This window comes from Cervus canadensis, chromosome 11 (assembly GCF_019320065.1).
Source record: "Cervus canadensis isolate Bull #8, Minnesota chromosome 11, ASM1932006v1, whole genome shotgun sequence".
NCBI classification, from domain to species: Eukaryota; Metazoa; Chordata; class Mammalia; order Artiodactyla; family Cervidae; genus Cervus; species Cervus canadensis.
This window is the reverse complement of record NC_057396.1, coordinates 13,041,557-13,060,547: the sequence shown is the minus strand read 5'-3', so window position 1 is coordinate 13,060,547 and position 18,991 is coordinate 13,041,557. Positions and strand designations below refer to the sequence as shown.

General features: G+C 37.0%; 1 protein-coding gene across 1 annotated transcript in view; it reads right to left on the bottom strand.

The window, feature by feature from the left end:
• SESN3 (sestrin 3) overlaps positions 1–18,991 on the bottom strand; it is a 77,762-nt gene that overhangs the window by 8,763 nt on the left and 50,008 nt on the right. Inside the window, exons 2-9 of the mRNA XM_043483021.1 lie at positions 18,604–18,669; positions 15,798–15,995; positions 14,180–14,362; positions 11,334–11,570; positions 10,561–10,735; positions 5,687–5,805; positions 4,663–4,853; positions 1,713–1,857 (exon numbers count right to left, since the gene is read on the bottom strand). Of these exons, the coding sequence (XP_043338956.1) occupies positions 1,713–1,857; positions 4,663–4,853; positions 5,687–5,805; positions 10,561–10,735; positions 11,334–11,570; positions 14,180–14,362; positions 15,798–15,995; positions 18,604–18,669 (1,314 nt within the window). The remainder of the gene's footprint in view (positions 1–1,712; positions 1,858–4,662; positions 4,854–5,686; positions 5,806–10,560; positions 10,736–11,333; positions 11,571–14,179; positions 14,363–15,797; positions 15,996–18,603; positions 18,670–18,991) is intronic.

Here is an 18,991-nt window from a genome sequence, read left to right as displayed (position 1 = left end):
TGCATTGCATTGAGCAAGTCTATTGGCGTCATTTTGCCAACAGCATTTGCTCACTTCTTTGTCACATCTGGTAATCCTCACAACACTTCAAACCCTCCACCACAAAAAAGATTATGACTCACTGAAGGTTCAAATGATGGTTAGCATTTTTTAGCAATAAACTATTTTTTAATTAAGGTACCTATACTGCTTTGCTTTTAAAGACATGATGCTATTATACACTTAATAGGCTACAGTGTATTATAAACACAACTTTTACATGCACTGGGAAAACAAAAATTCCTGTGGCTTGCTTTATTGTGATACTAACTTTGCTGTAGTGGTCTAGAACCAAATTAGAATATCTTTGAGGTATGCCTGTTCATGGGAGAAACCAAGGTGAAAATCTGAAGCTTAAAGCAATCTGAAATTAGTATCTGGTAGTTTATTGAATGGTGACGAAATTTTGGTTATGCGTTTTGTCCAATGTGGTGTGTAAAGTAAAAGTCTAGCATTGGCCTTTGAAGTGCTGGACCTGACCCTGATGCTAGGAGATTGAGGGCAAGAGGAGAAGGGGGCGACAGAAGATGAGATGGTCGGATGGCATCACTGACTCAATGGACATGAATGTGAGCAAACTCTGGGAGATACTGAAGGACAGGGAAGCCTGGAGTGCCGCAGTCCACGGGGTCGAAAAGAGTCAGACACGATTAAGGGATGAACAACAACAACTTAGATATGCTTAGCTTGCCTAGAGTCTTTCATATACAGCTGTGAACAAGCACCTGGGGGGATTTTTGAGGGGGATACATCTCACCCGATAGGTTAAAATAAGCACCCACAGATCTTCAAAAGTTTTTACAAAGAAGTATGATATATTTAAGTTATTTTGATATCTTTCTACAGGTTAGATATATCACTGGATCTATTGATGAGTAAGGAGAAATTCTAGATACCACTGAGTCAAGGGGGAAACGGTAATGCAAACTCCTAAGCAGAGCATAAAGATCTATCAAGGAGAGATGCTGGAGGTAAATGGGCATTTATCTGATGTGTGACTGGCTCTAAGACTTCAAGAAAGACTGCTAGGGATCGAGGTCATAACATTCTCTATCGAAGTCATATAGTTAATTAGTGAATATTAGGACTCTAAAAAGGTTTTCTTACCTCAAGCTTAGGAACTATGGTATAAATGGAAGATTCTTGGATTTAAAGGTCAATAGACCCATGACTTAAGGCCATACTTATACTATACTATCGGTCATTTATTAGGTCTTAAATAATGTTTTCTATATATTGATATTTCAATCCCCAAAAATCCTCATATAATAATATACTTGGCTCAAAGGTCTGCATTATATTGTCAAAACACTAAATTACCAAATTGGAATGAGAACTATTGTTCTGATAGGTTAACTGTAAAATGTCTAGAATGAAAAATCTCTAAATGGATATGTCTTCTGGGCCAGATTCAATTTTCAGATCCAATCTGTCAAAGGCCAATGCTAGGCTTTTATTTTAGACACTACACTGGGCAAAACACATAACTAAAATTTAGTCACCATTCAATAAATCTGAATTTTAAAACATTGTAAAAGAAAACAACTGATGGCCAAATGATGCCACTTCCAACTTCTCTGATGGTGCTGATTTATTAATGTTTTCACATTTAATTTTTCATAATCATTACTCCTTACATGGAATATATGTCTATGATAAGTCATGAAACATACCTTTTCTGAGTGTTTGAACTGACGCCAGTAACTATCATACATGCGCTTGGTAGTCCTCTCAGGGTAGCAGGTCACTGTCTTAATGTAAACCTTCAGGCTTCGTTCAAGTAATTGATTAACTTCTCCGTAATCATAGTCATCATACCTATAAGCAATATGATAGCAAGCTTTAGAATGGCAGAATCAAAATTTCTAAAGTTATACCAAGACACAATAATTATCTAGTAATTAAATCCCAAAAGTTCATTCATTAACTCATTTAAATAATAAATATTTGAATGCCTACTATAAGCCATGTAGTTTCCAAGTACTCCTTGAGGCACTGATGAAACACAAATGAACAAAATAAGACAAAAATCCCTGGTCTCATGGAATCTAAAGTCTATCGGAGAAAGAAGAAAAATGAAAAAGAAAACCATATAATATATCAGATGGTGACAACTGCTATGGAGATAAAATACAGCCGAGGGCTGGGAGGAGAGTTGTGATTTTAGATAGAGTAGGCAGGAAGGCTTCTCTAAGAGACTGACATCTAAGCTGATACTGGAAGGAGAAGGAGCATGTGTAAAACCCTCAGGTAGGAGTCTACTGTCTCAGTGAAAGTGAAAGTCGCTCAGTTGTGTCTGCCTCTTTGCGACCCCATGAACTGTAGCCCACCAGGCTCCTCTGTCCCTGGAATTCTCAAAGCAAGAATACTGGAGTGAGTAGCCATGCCCTTTCTCGAGGGGATCTTCCCGACCCAGGGATCGAACCCAGGTCTCCTGCTTGGCAGGCAGATTCTTTACTGTCTGAGCCCCAGGTAAGCCCCTAGTGTCTGAAGGAAGAGGGAATAATCAATTGTGTCTGATGCTACTGAGTAGGCAAAGAAGACACCACGGAGAACTGGTTGAGGCGAGGAGCTGTGGAGAGGCGAAGGGCAACCTCAGAAAGAGGAGTTCCATAGACTTGCTGCTGTGTGGGGGTGAAAGCCTGATGCTGCAGTCGGTTCACAAGGGAACAGGGGATAAGAGAATGGTGACAGAGATACACAGAATGTTTTCAAAGCGATCTGCTGTGCATGGGAGCAGAGGTGTGGGGCAGTAGCCAGAGGAAATTAAGGATGAAGAAAGGATTGTTTTTTGAGATGATGAGAGAAATAAAGGCATGTTTACATATTGATGGGAAAGATCCGATTAAGAGAGTAAACCTAATTATGCAGGAGAGAGAAGGGAGAATTGCTAGAACAGGGATCTTTAGATGAGAGGAGATGGGATTCTGTGCCCTAGTGCATAGGAGTGTAGATAGTTCATTCATAAGATGAGAGAAGAACAGCGTAAATGGGCACAGAAATAGCTATGAGGGTAAATGTAGTGGTGGGAGCTTGTGGGATTTTCCTTCTGTATTTTCAGTTTATTTTTAACCCAAGCATGATACTTAGTTAAAAAAAAAAAATGCTGGGATTTTATATAAGCCTTATTTAGTAGCATCCAGCAGAGAAATATCACCATAATATTTATTTATTGCCTTAAATATATTATTTTGAATATAATATTAATTTATAACATGTATTGAATTAAATCTGTTAGTGTTTATTTTTAATTAGGTTGGTATAATATGTTTTAAAATGTGATGATTTTTTCTAGAATAGTAAATGGGCAAATAGTGGAGCTACTATTTACCATCATAATAGTATCTTTTAGGCAGAATATTTCATATTAGTTGACTTTTCCAGGAAATTTGGGATTTTTTTTAAGTCAAAGTTATAGAAACCACTTTGCTTAACAAATAGAATTCTAATTCCATTCCATAAGGGCTTTGTGATACTATATCAGAAAGGATACAGTACAGAGTCAATTGAATGTATTCATAACTGGGGATTTTCTCTTTTGGCAGATCTATCTCCATAGAAGTCTTCAAACCCAGCTCAAAAAGGATGTTCTCCAAGAAGAGCTTTCCTGATTAGACCACTCAGTCTCATTCACTCCTTCACTCTCAGTTCTCTCAATTCTTATCTTCTAAATTTAGGTGCCACTAATTTATTCTGACTTACAGCTTCATTTCCGTATTCTTACATGAGCTTATGTAAGTTTTATGAGGGCAGACTCTATCTTAGTTTCATTTATACCCAAATTATACCATACCTTCAAAAACCAACCAACCAGCACTTGCTATAGTGATCTAACAGGATATCATGGGCTTCTCCTGTGGCTCAGCAGGAAAGACTCTGTCTGCAGTGCAGGAGATACAGGAGAGACGGGTTTGATCCCTGGGTCGGGAAGATTCCCTGGACGAGGGCATGGCATCCCACTCCAGTATTCTTGCCTGGAGAATCCCATGGACAAGGGAACCTGGCAGCCTAGAGTCCATGGACTCACAAAGAGTCAGTCACGACTGAAGTGACTGACACGCCTGCACAATGTCATATCATCTATACTTTTGAAAGGTTCAGTTCTTCCAGGAGAGATCCTCAAATGGAGAGCTTTTCTACTGTTCCCAGTGATTACTGATGTTTTTCCCCTCCTTAGTAAAATTTTACTACTGTATTTATATGTGCATATTAAGACATTTAAACCAAGAAAAATGCTCTTCTATAAAACAGAATTAATTTTTCACAGTCAGGGGTCCACATGTAATTTTCTCCCCAGAAGTATATACTCTTAAACAGGATAAAGGTAAGACTCCTGTCAGAATTTTCATTTAGAAACATGTAGAACTGTCTCTATATGGCTTTCCAGGTGGCGCTGGTAGTAAAGAACCTGCCTGCAAATGGAGGAGACTGAGAGACGTGGGTTCAATCCCTGGGTTGGGAAGATCCCCTGGAGAAGGGCATGGCAACCCACTCCAGTATTCTTGCCTGGAGAATACCACGGACAGAGGAGCCTGGAGGGCTACAGTCCTTGGGATCTCAAAAAGCTGGACATGACTGAAACAACTTAGTGCACACACACAACTGTCTCCATGACAACCATACCTGATTCCAAACATACAGTGAACATAGTTAAATAAAGCTCTGCGCAGCATGGTTGTGTCCACATCCTCATGGGTGGCCATAGTGTTATAGGTGAGATTGTAGACCATGCGGAACTTCTCGTCAAGAAGATGTCCAATATCAGAATAAAGTCTGTTCACCAGGGAGAACCCATGATTTTCCCAGGTATAGTCCTAAAAGAATAAAATGTATTACAAAATGGTCACTCTCCATTTAAAGTCTATGTTTTTGTGAAGTATAACCACTGAAGCAAGTAAGTGGAGGATATTTCAAAGTCTGTAATCCTTTCACGGATTCTAAGTTCGTCACTTTACCAAGATTGCTTTACCAACACATCAGTCTGCAGATGGAAGGGCCGTGCTCCTTCCTCACTGGGCCCAGGATGAGGCACACTGGTGAGACACTCTGGCTACTCCCCGTGGTGATGTACTGTGCAAACTACGCCCTCATCTGGAAGGACCCCAGAAGGCCCTGGAATTTTCCTACGTGACTAAACCTGCTCAGTGACACGGATGGCTAGCAGATCATCTGAAACAAGCACAGAGGAGTCTGTCTTCGATCTCGCCTGCACTGTCTTTATGAACCACATCGCTACTGTGGCTCTTATCTAGGGATGGGGAACAGGTGGCCCTTCAGTCCATAATTATAGACATATGGCCTTTTTATAAAAATGCCTTCTTATTATAAATGTGAACATATCACTCAATTTCCGCCCTGCTTCTCTCCAAAACATGAACATGATACTACTACCATGCAATAATGCAAGTAACCACATAAAGCAGTTTCCTTTTGCCTTCTTGGGGTTGGAGGTAGAGGGGATGCTAAAATAATAATCCATCAACTGAAGATCAAATTAGACAAGGTTGAAAAGTAGGTTAAATAAAGATATTTATAGATTCTATCAAAATGATCTATTAGTTTCTTTGGGAGTCAACTTATTCAACATTTCACAGTTAAAATGACAGTATCTTTTCTCCAATTTCTCTCAATTAAAGGCATCTCATACCTGAGCTCGGAAAGTTGGTAAATGTTCCTCCCCTCGTCTGGCAAAGTCTTCATATCCAAAACCAGGGTCTTCAATATATCGGGAGACATCAGATGTTATAATCATGTCATCCTCAAAATCTAAGTACAATAATGAACAATCTGGTGTTAAGAACACTGCACAGAGTTAGAAGAATGAATTAACTGCACTTTCTTTCCATTTGTCACTTTAGCTTTTCCAAGGATTTCCATAGTGACAATATTGACTACATGCCTTACATTCACACAAAATACCTTTTGCTCAAGTTTTGAATACAATTTCATTACTAAATACTGGCAACTGTAACATTTTAGCTGTAGCTATTCAGGCAAAAAATTGACTAAATTAAAATATCTAAATATTAGTTTAGCCAAAAAGTTCACTTGGGATTTTCTGTAAGATGTTACAGAAAAATGTAAATGAACTTTTTGGCCGACCCAATACAAACATTTTTTTTCCCCTAAATTTACCTTAAGAAGTTAAAAATTTCTTAAAAAGGAGTTAAAATTAATATTCTGACAAATCTAAAACTCTAATTTTAATTCTATTTAAACAAATGTTTCAAACTCTGGACTCAAAGGAAATAGTACTTTGCATATTATCCGCATTCTTCTGCTCCTAGGAGATGGATACAAATAAAATACAGAAAATGCTATGTTACAGTAATGGAACATCATTCTAATTTGAAAAGGAGAAAACTAATAAATGCTAGTCAACTCTGTTACCAAGCTATAGAATAGCACCCTTGTAGAAAACTTCAAACATTTTCTTCAAAAGACTTGAAAAACTATTCTTAGAATCTCTAAATGGAATCTGAAATGTTTTATCATACTGATCAAACCAAGAAACTTGTTATAGGGAAAAATAAGTTTCTATTTCCATTTTAAAACACGGTAAGTCTACAAAAATAACTCAGCCACATACTGAGTCATTTTTCTCTTATCTTTGTGTGACCAGAAAATTTAGTACTGGGAATGGTGAAGATTAAAGAATAAAACAATTTATTTCCTAATTTAAAAATGATATAGACTCTTGTTAAAATCAGAATATAACTTTCCACCAAGGTCTAAGACTTGCTGGTCAGAGTTCACTTTAGAAGGCAAAAGTCCTTGCTCAAGCATCCAAGAAGGGAAAGACTGACATTCTAAAATATACTTTCAGAACAGCATCGAAACATGTATATTATCTATGGTGAAACAGATCACCAGTCCAGGCTGGATGCATGAGACAAGTGCTCGGGCCTGGTGCACTGGGAAGACCCAGAGGAATCGGGTGGAGAGGGAGGTGGGAGGGGGGGATCGGGGTTGGGAATACATGTAAATCCATGGCTGATTCATGTCAATGTATGACAAAACCCACTTCAATATTGTAAAGTAACTAGCCTCCAACTAATAAAAATAAATGGGAAAAAAAAATAAAAAATAAAATAAAATATACTTTCAATAATAAGAAAAGCCACCCCAGCAGCTCAGTGGTGAAGAATCTGCCTGCCAATGAAGGAGGTACAGGTTCGATCCCTGGTCTAAGAGGATCCCACACGACACAGAGCAAAAGCCTGTGCTCTGAAGACTGAATGCTGCAATTACTAAAGCCTGTGTGCCTAGAGCCCACGTTCTACAACAAGAAAAGCCACAGAAATGAAAAGTCTGAGCACTGCAACTAGAGAGTAGCACTATTAAAATAGCCAGGACATGGAAGCAATCTAGATGTCGATCGACAGACAAAGAAGTTGTAGTACATATATACAATGGATTATTACTCAGCCATAAAGGAACGAATTTGAGTCAGTAGTAGTAAGATGGATGAATCTTTAAAAAATTTTAAAAAGAGAGTAGCCCCCACTCACCACAACTAGAGAAAAGGCCTGTGCAGCAATGAAGACCCAGCACAGTCAAGAATAAATAAATTAAACAAAAAAATTAAAAGAAATAAAACGTTTATGTCCTTCAAGCTCTAGTGGTCTTAGAGAAGCTTTAAAAAATCAATGTCTAGGGAATTTCCTGGTGGTCCATTGGTTAGGACTCTGAGCTTCCACTGCAGGGCACCTGAGTTCAATCCCTGGTTAGGGAACTAAGATCTTGCAAGCTGCCCAGCATGGCCAAAAAAAGACAAATAAATAAATAAATACTGTCTGTGCCATCTTTCACTGCCATTCAGCTCCAAATATTTTCAAATTTCCACTGCAACTTTTTATTTCCCTATGAACTATTTAGAAGTATACTGTTTCGTTTCTAAACATTTGAGAAACTTCTAGTTATTCCTTACTGATTTCTAGCTTACTTCTGTTACAGTCAAAAGTTATACCCTGTAAAGTTTAAACCTCTTAAAATTTGCTGATACTTGCTTTATTAACAGTATATGGCTGATATTGGTAAATTTTCTATGTGCACTTGAAAATAATGGTATAGGTTGCAGTTTGGGATACAGTGTTTTATTTATGTCAGGTAAAGTATGCTAAATAAGTTTATTCTCTTTTTCTGGATTTTGTGTCTCCTTACTTTTAGTTATAAAGAGATGTATATTAGAATTTTTCACCCCATGTGACCCCATGGACTGTAGCTGCCAGGCTCCTCTGTCCATGGGATTTCCCAGGCAAGAATATTGGAGTCAGTTGCCATTTCCTTCTCCAGGGGATCTTCCTAACCCAGGGAAAGAACCTGCATCTCTTGCACTGCGGGTGGGTTCTTTACCACTGAGCCACCAGGCAAACCCAAATTTTTCATACTTACAAAAATTAATGTCTAAAAGTAAATACATACTACTAACTTTAATACAATGTTTGCATTTTAAAATATTGGCTTCCCTGGAAGGTTTATCCTAGGCTCATTACTTTCCTTTGTCCCACTTGTTTTCTCTGGATGATTTTTTATAAACAGCTCTTTTGATTTTAACTCCCAAATATATACTGATAACTTCCAAAACTTTATTTTGGGCTTAAAACCTTCTCCTATTCAACCCTGGCTGCTCCAAGTGTGGTGTGCAGACCAGCAGCGTGGGCATTACATGAAGCCATGAATGAAACGTAGCTTCTCAGGTCCTGGTGCAGACAGATTGAACACAAATCTGCATTTCAACAAGATTCCTCAGTGATTCACCTGCATATTAAAGTCTGAGAGGCACTAGTAGATGTTTCCAGACTGGAGGTTTTATAGGCATCACAACTCAACATGTCGCAAATATGGCTGGTTACGTGATCTTTAAGGCTGGAAAGGTCATCATGATAAGGCCTCTATCTACCGAATCAGCTTCCTGTTCACAATACCTACCTCATGTGTCACGTCCTAACAACGCAGAATCAATTGCTCCTGCACCCACCATCCTGTTTCCTCACCACTGTGCGTTGGCTCAGGCAGGTGTGCTGTTTACCACCAACTCCCCATCCCCGAGCCACTGCCTGACTCCCTTGCACTCAAGTCTCTAAGGTTTAGCTTACACCCAAGCGGCTGGAGGAGGTCTTTTCCTAGGACCCCTTCTGTTCACACTGCCCCCTCTCCATCACTGGCTCCATTTACTCCTCACTTTCTGCTTTGTATTGCAATTATTTCTCTCTCTCCTGCTAGCAATGAGAGCCTGCAGAGGGCAGCAATCACGTCTCCTTTAGCCTGAAAACACTAGTGCCTACCACTCTGCTGAGTCTACGTGGAGTACAATAAATGTCTGTAGTATGAATAGCAAACCAATAACTGAAACGCTTCTTTATGTTTGGGATTTCCTGCTGGTCAGAAGTTCTGAGAAATTATTAATAAATATACTCAATTTGGTAAATAAAATCCTTCATAAAAGAAATCACTGGGGAAATGATAAAAGAGGGATCTTGTTCTTCCTGGTAAAATTTCTGAGAGCTATTGGTCAATGCCATATTTAATATTAACAAACCAGTCATGGCCAAATCAATTACCCTCAGGATTTATGAACCTGACTGACCTAATGACTAGTCATTTTGAAGCCCTCTTTTAAACCTATGGAGCTCTACTTTAAATGTTATGTAGATTGATGACTTGGAAGGGTTTAAGCTTTCAAAGCCTACTGAATCCATGCTATTTTAATAACATGTACTCTGTGGTGTTCAATATCTTTTTAAGTTGTAATTGAAAAGTTTCCCTCCTATTTCAAAGTCTCTCAGAGTATTAGGAAAAGAAATGAATTTTAAAGACTAAAGCAAAGAAGTCTTTTGATACAGAAAAGCCCAACTTTTAATACAGGATGAATTCCTCCAAATTCAACCTAAGAAAATGACCTGAATAATACATTTTTATATAATTCCAAAGGTTTCTCCAAAGAAATGCAAATGCAAGTGCAATGTAACTTTAGAAATAATCTGGAAAAAACCAGCAGTGTGAGAACAATCCTCCCACACACTCCACACCCACAAAAAAGGAAGAGATATTTCTTACAAATTACATCTATTGAAACAGGATTTTACTTATCATTAAAAAAATCACACAAGTATGATGGGTTAAATACTCTTATCTAACTTCATAAGCAGCTGGTCTGCTCTGAATAACATTTTATCCAGGATAAGAGGATGAACTGCATACATAGCTGAAGTACCTCTCAGCTGGATCTGAAATATATTCAAAGATGCAGCAACACAAGAGGGGAAGCAACAGTATCAGCATCAGGTAGAGGAGAACTAAATAGAAGAAACGTGATAGTGGAATCATTCCATTATCCATGTGGAAAATATTGAAGGTGGTCTGAGGTGGTCAGTCAGGGTTCTAAGAACAACAGGGATCTTCCCGACCCAGGGATGGAACCCAGGTTTTCTGCATTGCAGGCAGATTCTTTATTATCTGAGCTACCAGGGAAGTCAAAGGCAAAGACAAAAGGCAAAAACAGTGAAATAGAAAAAGCACCTGAATGAGGAAATGAATGAAAAGTATCTCCAGAGACCACAAAAAGACTTTCTTTCTTCTCCTTCTCAAAGCGAGTGGTCATTTCTTCCTGAGATGCCTCTTCATCTTCCCTTTCTTCTTGAAGCCTTTTCATTCTTTCCATTAAGGCCTCTAGCTCACTTAGAGAATCGACAATCTGGAGCCAGAGAATATAATATTGGGTGTTATTAATATTAAAAGTTGTTCTAGTAAATGTCTCCATCTCCCAATGTCACCTTATGTACAGTGGCACTAGCATAGTCATTAATTTCCTAAGTGGGCTTTCCAGTAACTCCAAATAAAATCATATGGCAAAACCAACATTTTCAGAGGTATAGTGTTTCTGCTTCAGCCATAAACACAGAAAGTGTATATGAATGGATTTATTTAATCTAGAATTCTACTGGGTTAGCCAAAAAGTTCATTCAGGTTTTCCCATAATAGCTTTCAGAAAAATGCAAACAAACTTTTTGGCCAACCCAATACAACAGAATTTGATATATATTAGATTATTTTATCACTTATTTCTAAAACTGGGACAGCCTTACAAAGCCTTACGATTTGTAATTGCTTTAAAAGCCTCCTTAAGACAATTCAGAACTTCAGGAACAGGTTAAATTTTTAGGATAATAAAAAAATTATACAAAATATTTCAAGCCTATAATATCCTGTTTAATCAGATAATTTCTCTAGATGTTTTTAACGTAGCAAGTTTAAAGGCAAAGCAGTAAAGAAAAACAGTTAAGAAAACGAACCCCGAAGTTGCTGCCTGTAAGGGATGCATTCTCTATGTTGTTGTCATTAGCGAGATCACACACACAGAAATTGTTGACTGGTATTAGCCTGAGTCCATTGGAGATTTCTGGATCTCTTTCTGGATTGATGCCACTACCAAACACAAAGCTTGCCAAAGCATGATAATGAGCCAGTAGGACCACAGCATGTACCAGTTCAGGCAGAGACCAATTATTTTCTCCAGTTTTGACAAGTTTCTGAAATGAGAAAGCCAATCAAGAATAAAAGTGAAAATCACAGAATGTTACAAAGCAATTTTAGAAAGTATGGAAAAATGTATAAAATTTCACATGTCCATTTATAGTAATAATACTAAAAGTTCCATTTAAACTGTTTCATATAATAAAGATACAGCTTTGGTCAAACAATATTACATTAACCTTATCAAAACTAACAACAGAATTACATTGTGGCTTCTCTGAAATTCCTTACACATATAATGGAGTTTCTGTTTCCAAAGCACTTTTCTATATTATGCTATTTTAATAAGGTATTTTAGAGAATCCAAGAACATTGACGCTAGAAGGAACTTTATTAAAGTTTCTCTAGCAAGACCATTCATTTGAAGGTTTTAAAGGTAGAGACTACCTTAAAAATAACATAAATATTTAATTCAGTAGGTCAACATTTAATTGTCTTTTAGATATCGTCTCTGACAGAGGAAGAACCTACAGCAGATGATAGACACTGTAGAAAACTACCTCACATTTGAAGGGACATTAAAAAAAAATCTGCTCTATTTAAAATGGATAACCAACAAGGTCCTCCTGTATAGCACAGGTAACTCTGCTCAATGTTATGCAGCCTGGATGGGAGGGGAGTTTAAAGGAGAATGCATATGTGTATATGTATGGCTGAGTCCCTTTGTTATCCACCTGAAACTATCACAGCAATGTTAACTGGCTATAATCCAATACAAAATAAAAAGTTAAAAAAAAATAACCCAACAAAACAAAAATATCAGAGCACTTTTTTTACATGCTATTTACTGAATCTTCCAGATGAATGGGCTTCCCTGATAGCTCAGTTGGGAAAGAATCCATCTGCAATGCAGGAGACCCTAGTTGGATTCTTGGGTTGGGAAGATCTGCTGGAGAAGGGGAAGACTACCCACTCCAGTATTCTGGCCCGGAGAATTCCACAGACTGTATAGTCCATGGGGTTGCAAAGTGTTGGACATGACTGAGAGACTTCCACTTTCACTTTTTCCAGATGAATGTTGGAATCATAAGTGAAGCCATTAAACACAATAATCATTACAATTCTAGCTATTAATCCATTCAAGGTTTTCCTCATCAATCCTTATCTATTAATCTATCTCTCAGTGTGTGTATGGGGGTCTGTTCTCAAATCTAAAACTTTCACTTGGCTCACTTCACATCTAAAAACTAAAACCAAAAAACTGCTTTTGCTTTACTCTCCATTATTTAACTACATACAAATTTAATACCAAAAGTTCAGGGGGTAAAAAAGGAAAAATCAATCATATTCTACCACTTTAATGTAACTTTTACATATCTTATTTTATGTTTAAAAGTATAATTAAATAATCAGAGTATACATCCATTTTTCTCTGCTTTTCAAACTTTTTGAAAAATTTGATTTTCATGAGGCTCCGCTGTCTTCAATTAATTACATTAAGCGTGGGCATATTATAGCCCAGAACTACAGTTCCATTTCCTTACACATTTAAATTGCTTCTAAATTTCTTATTTGCTACTATAAATAACACCTTTATGCTATAGCTTTGTTCATATTTTATAAACAAGCCCTAACAGATCATACAAATCTGACAGTATACAGACTGACAAAAGCTAAGTTTGGTTTAACTGGGCAAATGACTAACAAAACGAGGGAAAAAACAAAACCAAGGAAATTTCTAATGCATTAGAAGAAGGGATTTTAAGTACCTAAGGCTTCTACTGATAATTATTTAGCTGATGACTCCTACTAACTGAATAGTGCCAAGCATGGTGCTAAGCATGAATTCAACAACCTCATCCTGGAGGCTTTTTACTGATGCTACTTTTGAAGGGCAAGTGTTCCAGTCAATCACAGTTCTCTTTCTTACCTAAGTTCTAGTCTCTAGAGGCATGTAAGTATATATACATCAGTTGGCAAATCACTTTTATTTGCAAAATAATTTTTTCAAAATCTTAAAATTATGAAATGTTAGAACTGCAAAAGAGTTTAGAACTCATTTCATCTAGGCATCTCATTTATAGAAGGGTGAACTACCAAGGCCCACAAAAGTTAACTTACTAAAGGTCACAAACTTTGTAGTTAACAGAGTTAAAGACTAGAACCTACATATGTTATCCTCCTAAAGCATTTTCTTTGTTCTGCCTACTGCTTGAAAATAGAAATCAACTTTTCTTATAGCTATTTGCTAATTACTGATTACTTAAAGAGAAGTGGGCTTCCCTGGTAGCTCAGCTGGTAAAGAATCTGCCTGCAATGCAGGAGATCCCTGTTCAATTCCTGGTGGGGAAGATCCACTGGAGAAGGGAAATGCTACCCACTCCAGTATTCTGGCCTGGAGAATCCCATGGACTATATAAGTCCATGGGGTCACAAAGAGTCGGACATGACTGAAAAGACTTTCACTTACAGAGAAGTGTTCGTTAATATTTAACTTAAACCCACTGACTTCTGTTATCTATACATTTTAATACACTATTTATTTTTCAAATTCCTAACATGCAAGTATTTCAAATTAAGTCTTAAGCAAAATACTTAACTGAAAATAACTCTTACTAAGAATCATTAGTAAAATTTCTTTCTCCCCTAAAGAAATACTCAGTACCTGAATGTGCTCTTTTGTGATCAGCCAGGGTCGGTGTGCTAACAGCTTGTTTATTTCATTAAGATTTTTCAGTCTTTGTGGTACATATTCCAAACCATTCAACCATTCAGCAATACCTCCTGTCTTTAAAAATTCATCCACATGCATGTTTATTAAGTAAGAACACTGATGTCTAGCTGCAGCCTACAACACACAAAAAAAGAGTTGGTGGATAAAACAGTCATGGTACCGTCGTCTTATACAATTACTAAGACAGGTCATTTAAAGTTCATGTTTATAGCTAGTAATTCTTTTCTTAGAGAATGCTCTTCCTAAAACTTTCATCAAAATGTCGTCATAGATTCTTGAATTAATACATAAAGCTGATACTTTATATAAGTAAACGTCACATGAAGCCAATTACTTCCTCATCCATAAGTGGTAGGGGTCAATCTAGAACCTATTTTCTATTTATGTGAAGGAAGTATATGTTCATTTCATTATGGTAAGTGATATCAACTGTATTCTATTTAAAACACAATGAAATCTCATTAACTTGTACCAATTCAGAATATATACTAGTTTGAATATTTTTCTTATTCCCTTTGAAATAACTGTGAATCAGCCTTATCTGTGCCCATCCTCCTATTGAGATGAAACTGAAGCTCACTGACCCTTTCTTTCGTAGGCAAACCAGAATCAGCCTTGATAAACTGGTAAATCCATGCAAAACAGACTTTTCACCGCTCGTTTCCTCAATTAAATAGTACTGTTTTACTCTATTTTCCACATCTTATTTCTGTTTGTCCGTGACCATTCTAAGTTGGCTTTCAGCCTTAGTGTCGTCAAAACCTTAAGCTGAGTAATCTTAGTCAAGTTCATCATTTAATAAAACACAGGAAGCAGCCCTTTTTTTGCTGTTTAAAACTTCAGTGAGAGCATAAACAAATTAAACTTGATAAAAACTAACTCCTGGCTGGCTCTGATCGCTCTGCTAGCCCAGATGTCCCCCTAACGTCTCCAAATATATTGCACTTGCATCTTGTTCTTTTCTCCAGCAATAGTCCAACTGTAGCACTGTTTCTATCTTCTTACTCCTGCTGCCCATCATCCCAATTTACCATTTTCTCCCTCTCAAACATTAACTAGTTAACTAGCTTGTACCAAGTACTTAACTTCAAAGTAGTATAACTTATTTAAGAATTCTTCTCTGACAGAGTTACCTTTGGTGTTAATACTTTGCTATTATTTAGCCAAATTAGTGATATTCTTCATGTACAGAATGACTAAATGAAAAGTCACAACCAACCTGTTTTATACTGAAAGAAAACTATTAGGAGTAAAAAGAAAATTTGAGGGACACTAGGAACATTACTTTCGACCCTATAAACATCTTGAATCATGAGATTAAACATGGGAGACGACTTTACTAATAATTAAATCAGAAACATTCAGTATATTAAGTGGGTTACAACATTCAAGATGTAACCAGTGGATCTGGAATCCAAAAGGTCACAAGCTTCTTGAGTTATTGTTTCCGTGAAATGACACTTAGCTCTGCACCACATGTAATACCAGCAGGGGGAGGGACTAAATGAGGACGAAGTCACGCGACCACAGGAACCGGAAGTGAGCGCACCATGATGGCGATGTAGTGCCGGTGCGGTAGAGGGAGGGGGCCGTCCATGCGCAGCATGTAGAACTGGCTCCTCAGGAAGGACTCCAGGTACTGCGTGTGCAGGCTCATGACCTGGGTGATGTTGTCCAAGCGACCGGATGTAGAGTACTCTTCCACCAGAAAGTTAGTACGTTCATCCACTGTGTTTGCCTGGACAACCTTTCAACCAAGAAACACAAAACAAAATCACGACTGAGAAGTAAACACACCAGTGGTTTAGATGCATTATTCCACGACTGAAGCCGATGAAGGTCCTTTTGATATTAACAGACACTGAAATAATGCAGTTGTTCATACTAGAAACAGAAATGAAAACAAAAGCATCATTCATTTTTGGCTCTGGGACCACAATTTATTAAACAACAAATGTCAAATTATCAAACATTATACACACAGCTATGAAATTGGAGAAAAGAAGCTTCCATCTGCTTTGCCAGGCACATAAGGCAAAAATTTTCAGGGCCTGCTTGCCTGGCTATTGTCACACTGAGTCGTGGGGAAGGAAAGCATTCAGAATTTTCTCTCAATAGCCTATGAACACACTTAATGACTATATCTTAGGACAGACATTTTTCAGTCTGATCCCTTGCTTGTTTTCGTTATTCAACATTAAAAAATCTTTCTGCAGTCTTTTTTGGGGACAAAGAAAAATAGGATAATTTGTAGGAAAGTGTTAATTGAAAAATTAAGAGGACACTAGATTCCCATTTTAAGCCTATTATATTAATTACTAGAAACAAGGTAAGTTATTAAAATGGATGTGCAGCATCTGAAAAAATCAAAAGGACTTTCTCAAAAATAGATTATTTACATACAGATTTATAAACAATGACAGCTTAGGCGTCATACCAACAATTGACTTCTGAAGGTGTTAAGAGCTTATTAGCACCCCGTGGAAGGACTTGTTTCAGTGGGAATCAGTGGACATCAGATGTGTATTTCTTGGCTTGGTTCATTATTTATTGACATTTTAGAATTAGAGTTCTAGACTTAAGAAGAATTTGTCCCTTATTTTAGATAAGGTAACAGACTCAAGATTAAATGTCAGTTCATATAGCTATTTAATAGCAGAGCCTAGTCTAGAATCTAGATCTCCTCAAATCTAGACTCGTGGTCTTTCTAAAGAGCCACACTGCTCTTAAGAAGCTCTGTTTACTTTTCGGTGCTGGCTTCACAATCTCTTCTGAAGATAAGTAGAGATTATACAAAGGCACTATTGATTGAGGAAGATTTAATCCCAAAGGAAATGTAATGTTTGAAAAGTGTTAATTGTGAGGAAATGTTAATTACAACGGTGTAAAAAAAAGGCAATTCCACTTTGGCTCACTATAAAACCAAATGTATTTCCATTTGTTCATGTCCTCCCATTTTGTCAACTACAGGGAACCAAGACGACAGTTAAAAATGGAATAGGATCATGATAAACTCTATATAATTAGGGACAGGATATTTGTTGTTTTTGTTTTCCAGCAGAAGATTCTTCTGCTTAACTGATGCCTAAAAGACATTAATAGATTCATATGATGCAACAGAGCCTGAAAACAGCCGTTGCTGCGGCAAACCAGATTGTCTCCAAATACATTCTGTGTAAATGGCAGTATTTCAGGAAGTCTTTATATATGTATTAGGCAATCACTCTGCTAAGAGCAGCCGTGTGCTCTATGAGGGAAACAGGACAAGCCCAACAGTTTCTCTAATGCGTGGTCACCACCTAGATCAGCTACAGTCCCTGAGCTCCTGAAACATTACAGGTAACTTTCGAGTTTCATGTAAATGGCAAGGTCACTAAAAAGGCAAAATGAACATGATGGAACTGCTGACTCTAGTGACGACCTGACATGTATTATTATTCAAATTCTACTCATTCTTTAAGGGATACCTGAAACATCATATGTACTCTAAATATCTGTTGACTAATTTCTGAACAATATAGGAGTAATGCTAGTGCTTTAAGATAAATGATATCTTTTATAATTAATAAATAGTAAATCAGTATATATAACCAATAGTAAATCAGTATATATAACCATGGTTAATATGAGTTAATAACTCCTTGAAGCTGAGAAAAACTCAATTAATGGGCCTTAAATTTTTCTTAGCCCAAGTATAAGTTAAAGGCAGCTAGCAATCTCCAGGTCCTAAATATTGCTGTGATCTTTCATAGAGATGTATACCCACTAAACAGGCATGAAAATTTTCTTATAATATCTTTTGTGTCATTTCCCAAACTTTCTTTCTGCATTTACCATCTTGACTCCTCTAGCTTCATCAAAAGTGCAGCTTGTAGTGGAGATTCTCTGACATTCTGTCTCATGAGAGACTTAGAACCAAATGAAAAGATTAATTACTAGTGATATAATATCATGTTTTCTTCAATAGATTTGGGAAACTTACTTTTTCATTTTAAAATGTCTTTTCTTAACATTTATGTAACCTATAATCACCGTGAAACACTGGCCATTTTAATACCTTAAACCTACATGATAATATTAAGTTTTATTACTGCTAGCAGCTTTATTCAGAAATGTATTTGAAATCAAATATGGTAAAATTTATATTTTTCTAAACTTGCAGTACTGTCTAACTCCAAATAAGACAATTATTACACATACAATCTTTCAAGTGAAGTTGAAAATACTTCTGTGGTTTTCTGACAAATAAGAGCAAAACACATGTTTACTTCCATATTAAAAAAATGCAGATATTCTTTGACACAATTGAGTTATTTTTAAAATCACTTTATATATATTAAGACAGATTGACTTACTTCCTTCTCTGGAATAAAGGCACTTGGTCCTCTTGTCAAGGGTTGAGATACTCTGATTCTTTTATCCTGTTTTTAAAAGAAAAGTTTTATGTATTAATGATGACTTTCTATGAAAAGTTAAATTGGTATAAATTGCTAAAGTATAAAATAAATGGAATAAGTAAATAGAATTATGTAAAATCAGAGTGTTAGTCTTGGATTCCGCCCCTTCCAGCCGCATAACAAACAACAACAGCAAACAACCTACGGGGTCATTGTATGAACAAGATAATGAGACAGAAAAGCTCCTACCACAGCGCTGGGTATACAGGCAGGCTCCTCAAATATTATTTCCCTCAGTCATATTCTATAGCACCAGAGATTTTTTAGCCCATATTTCACATGACTG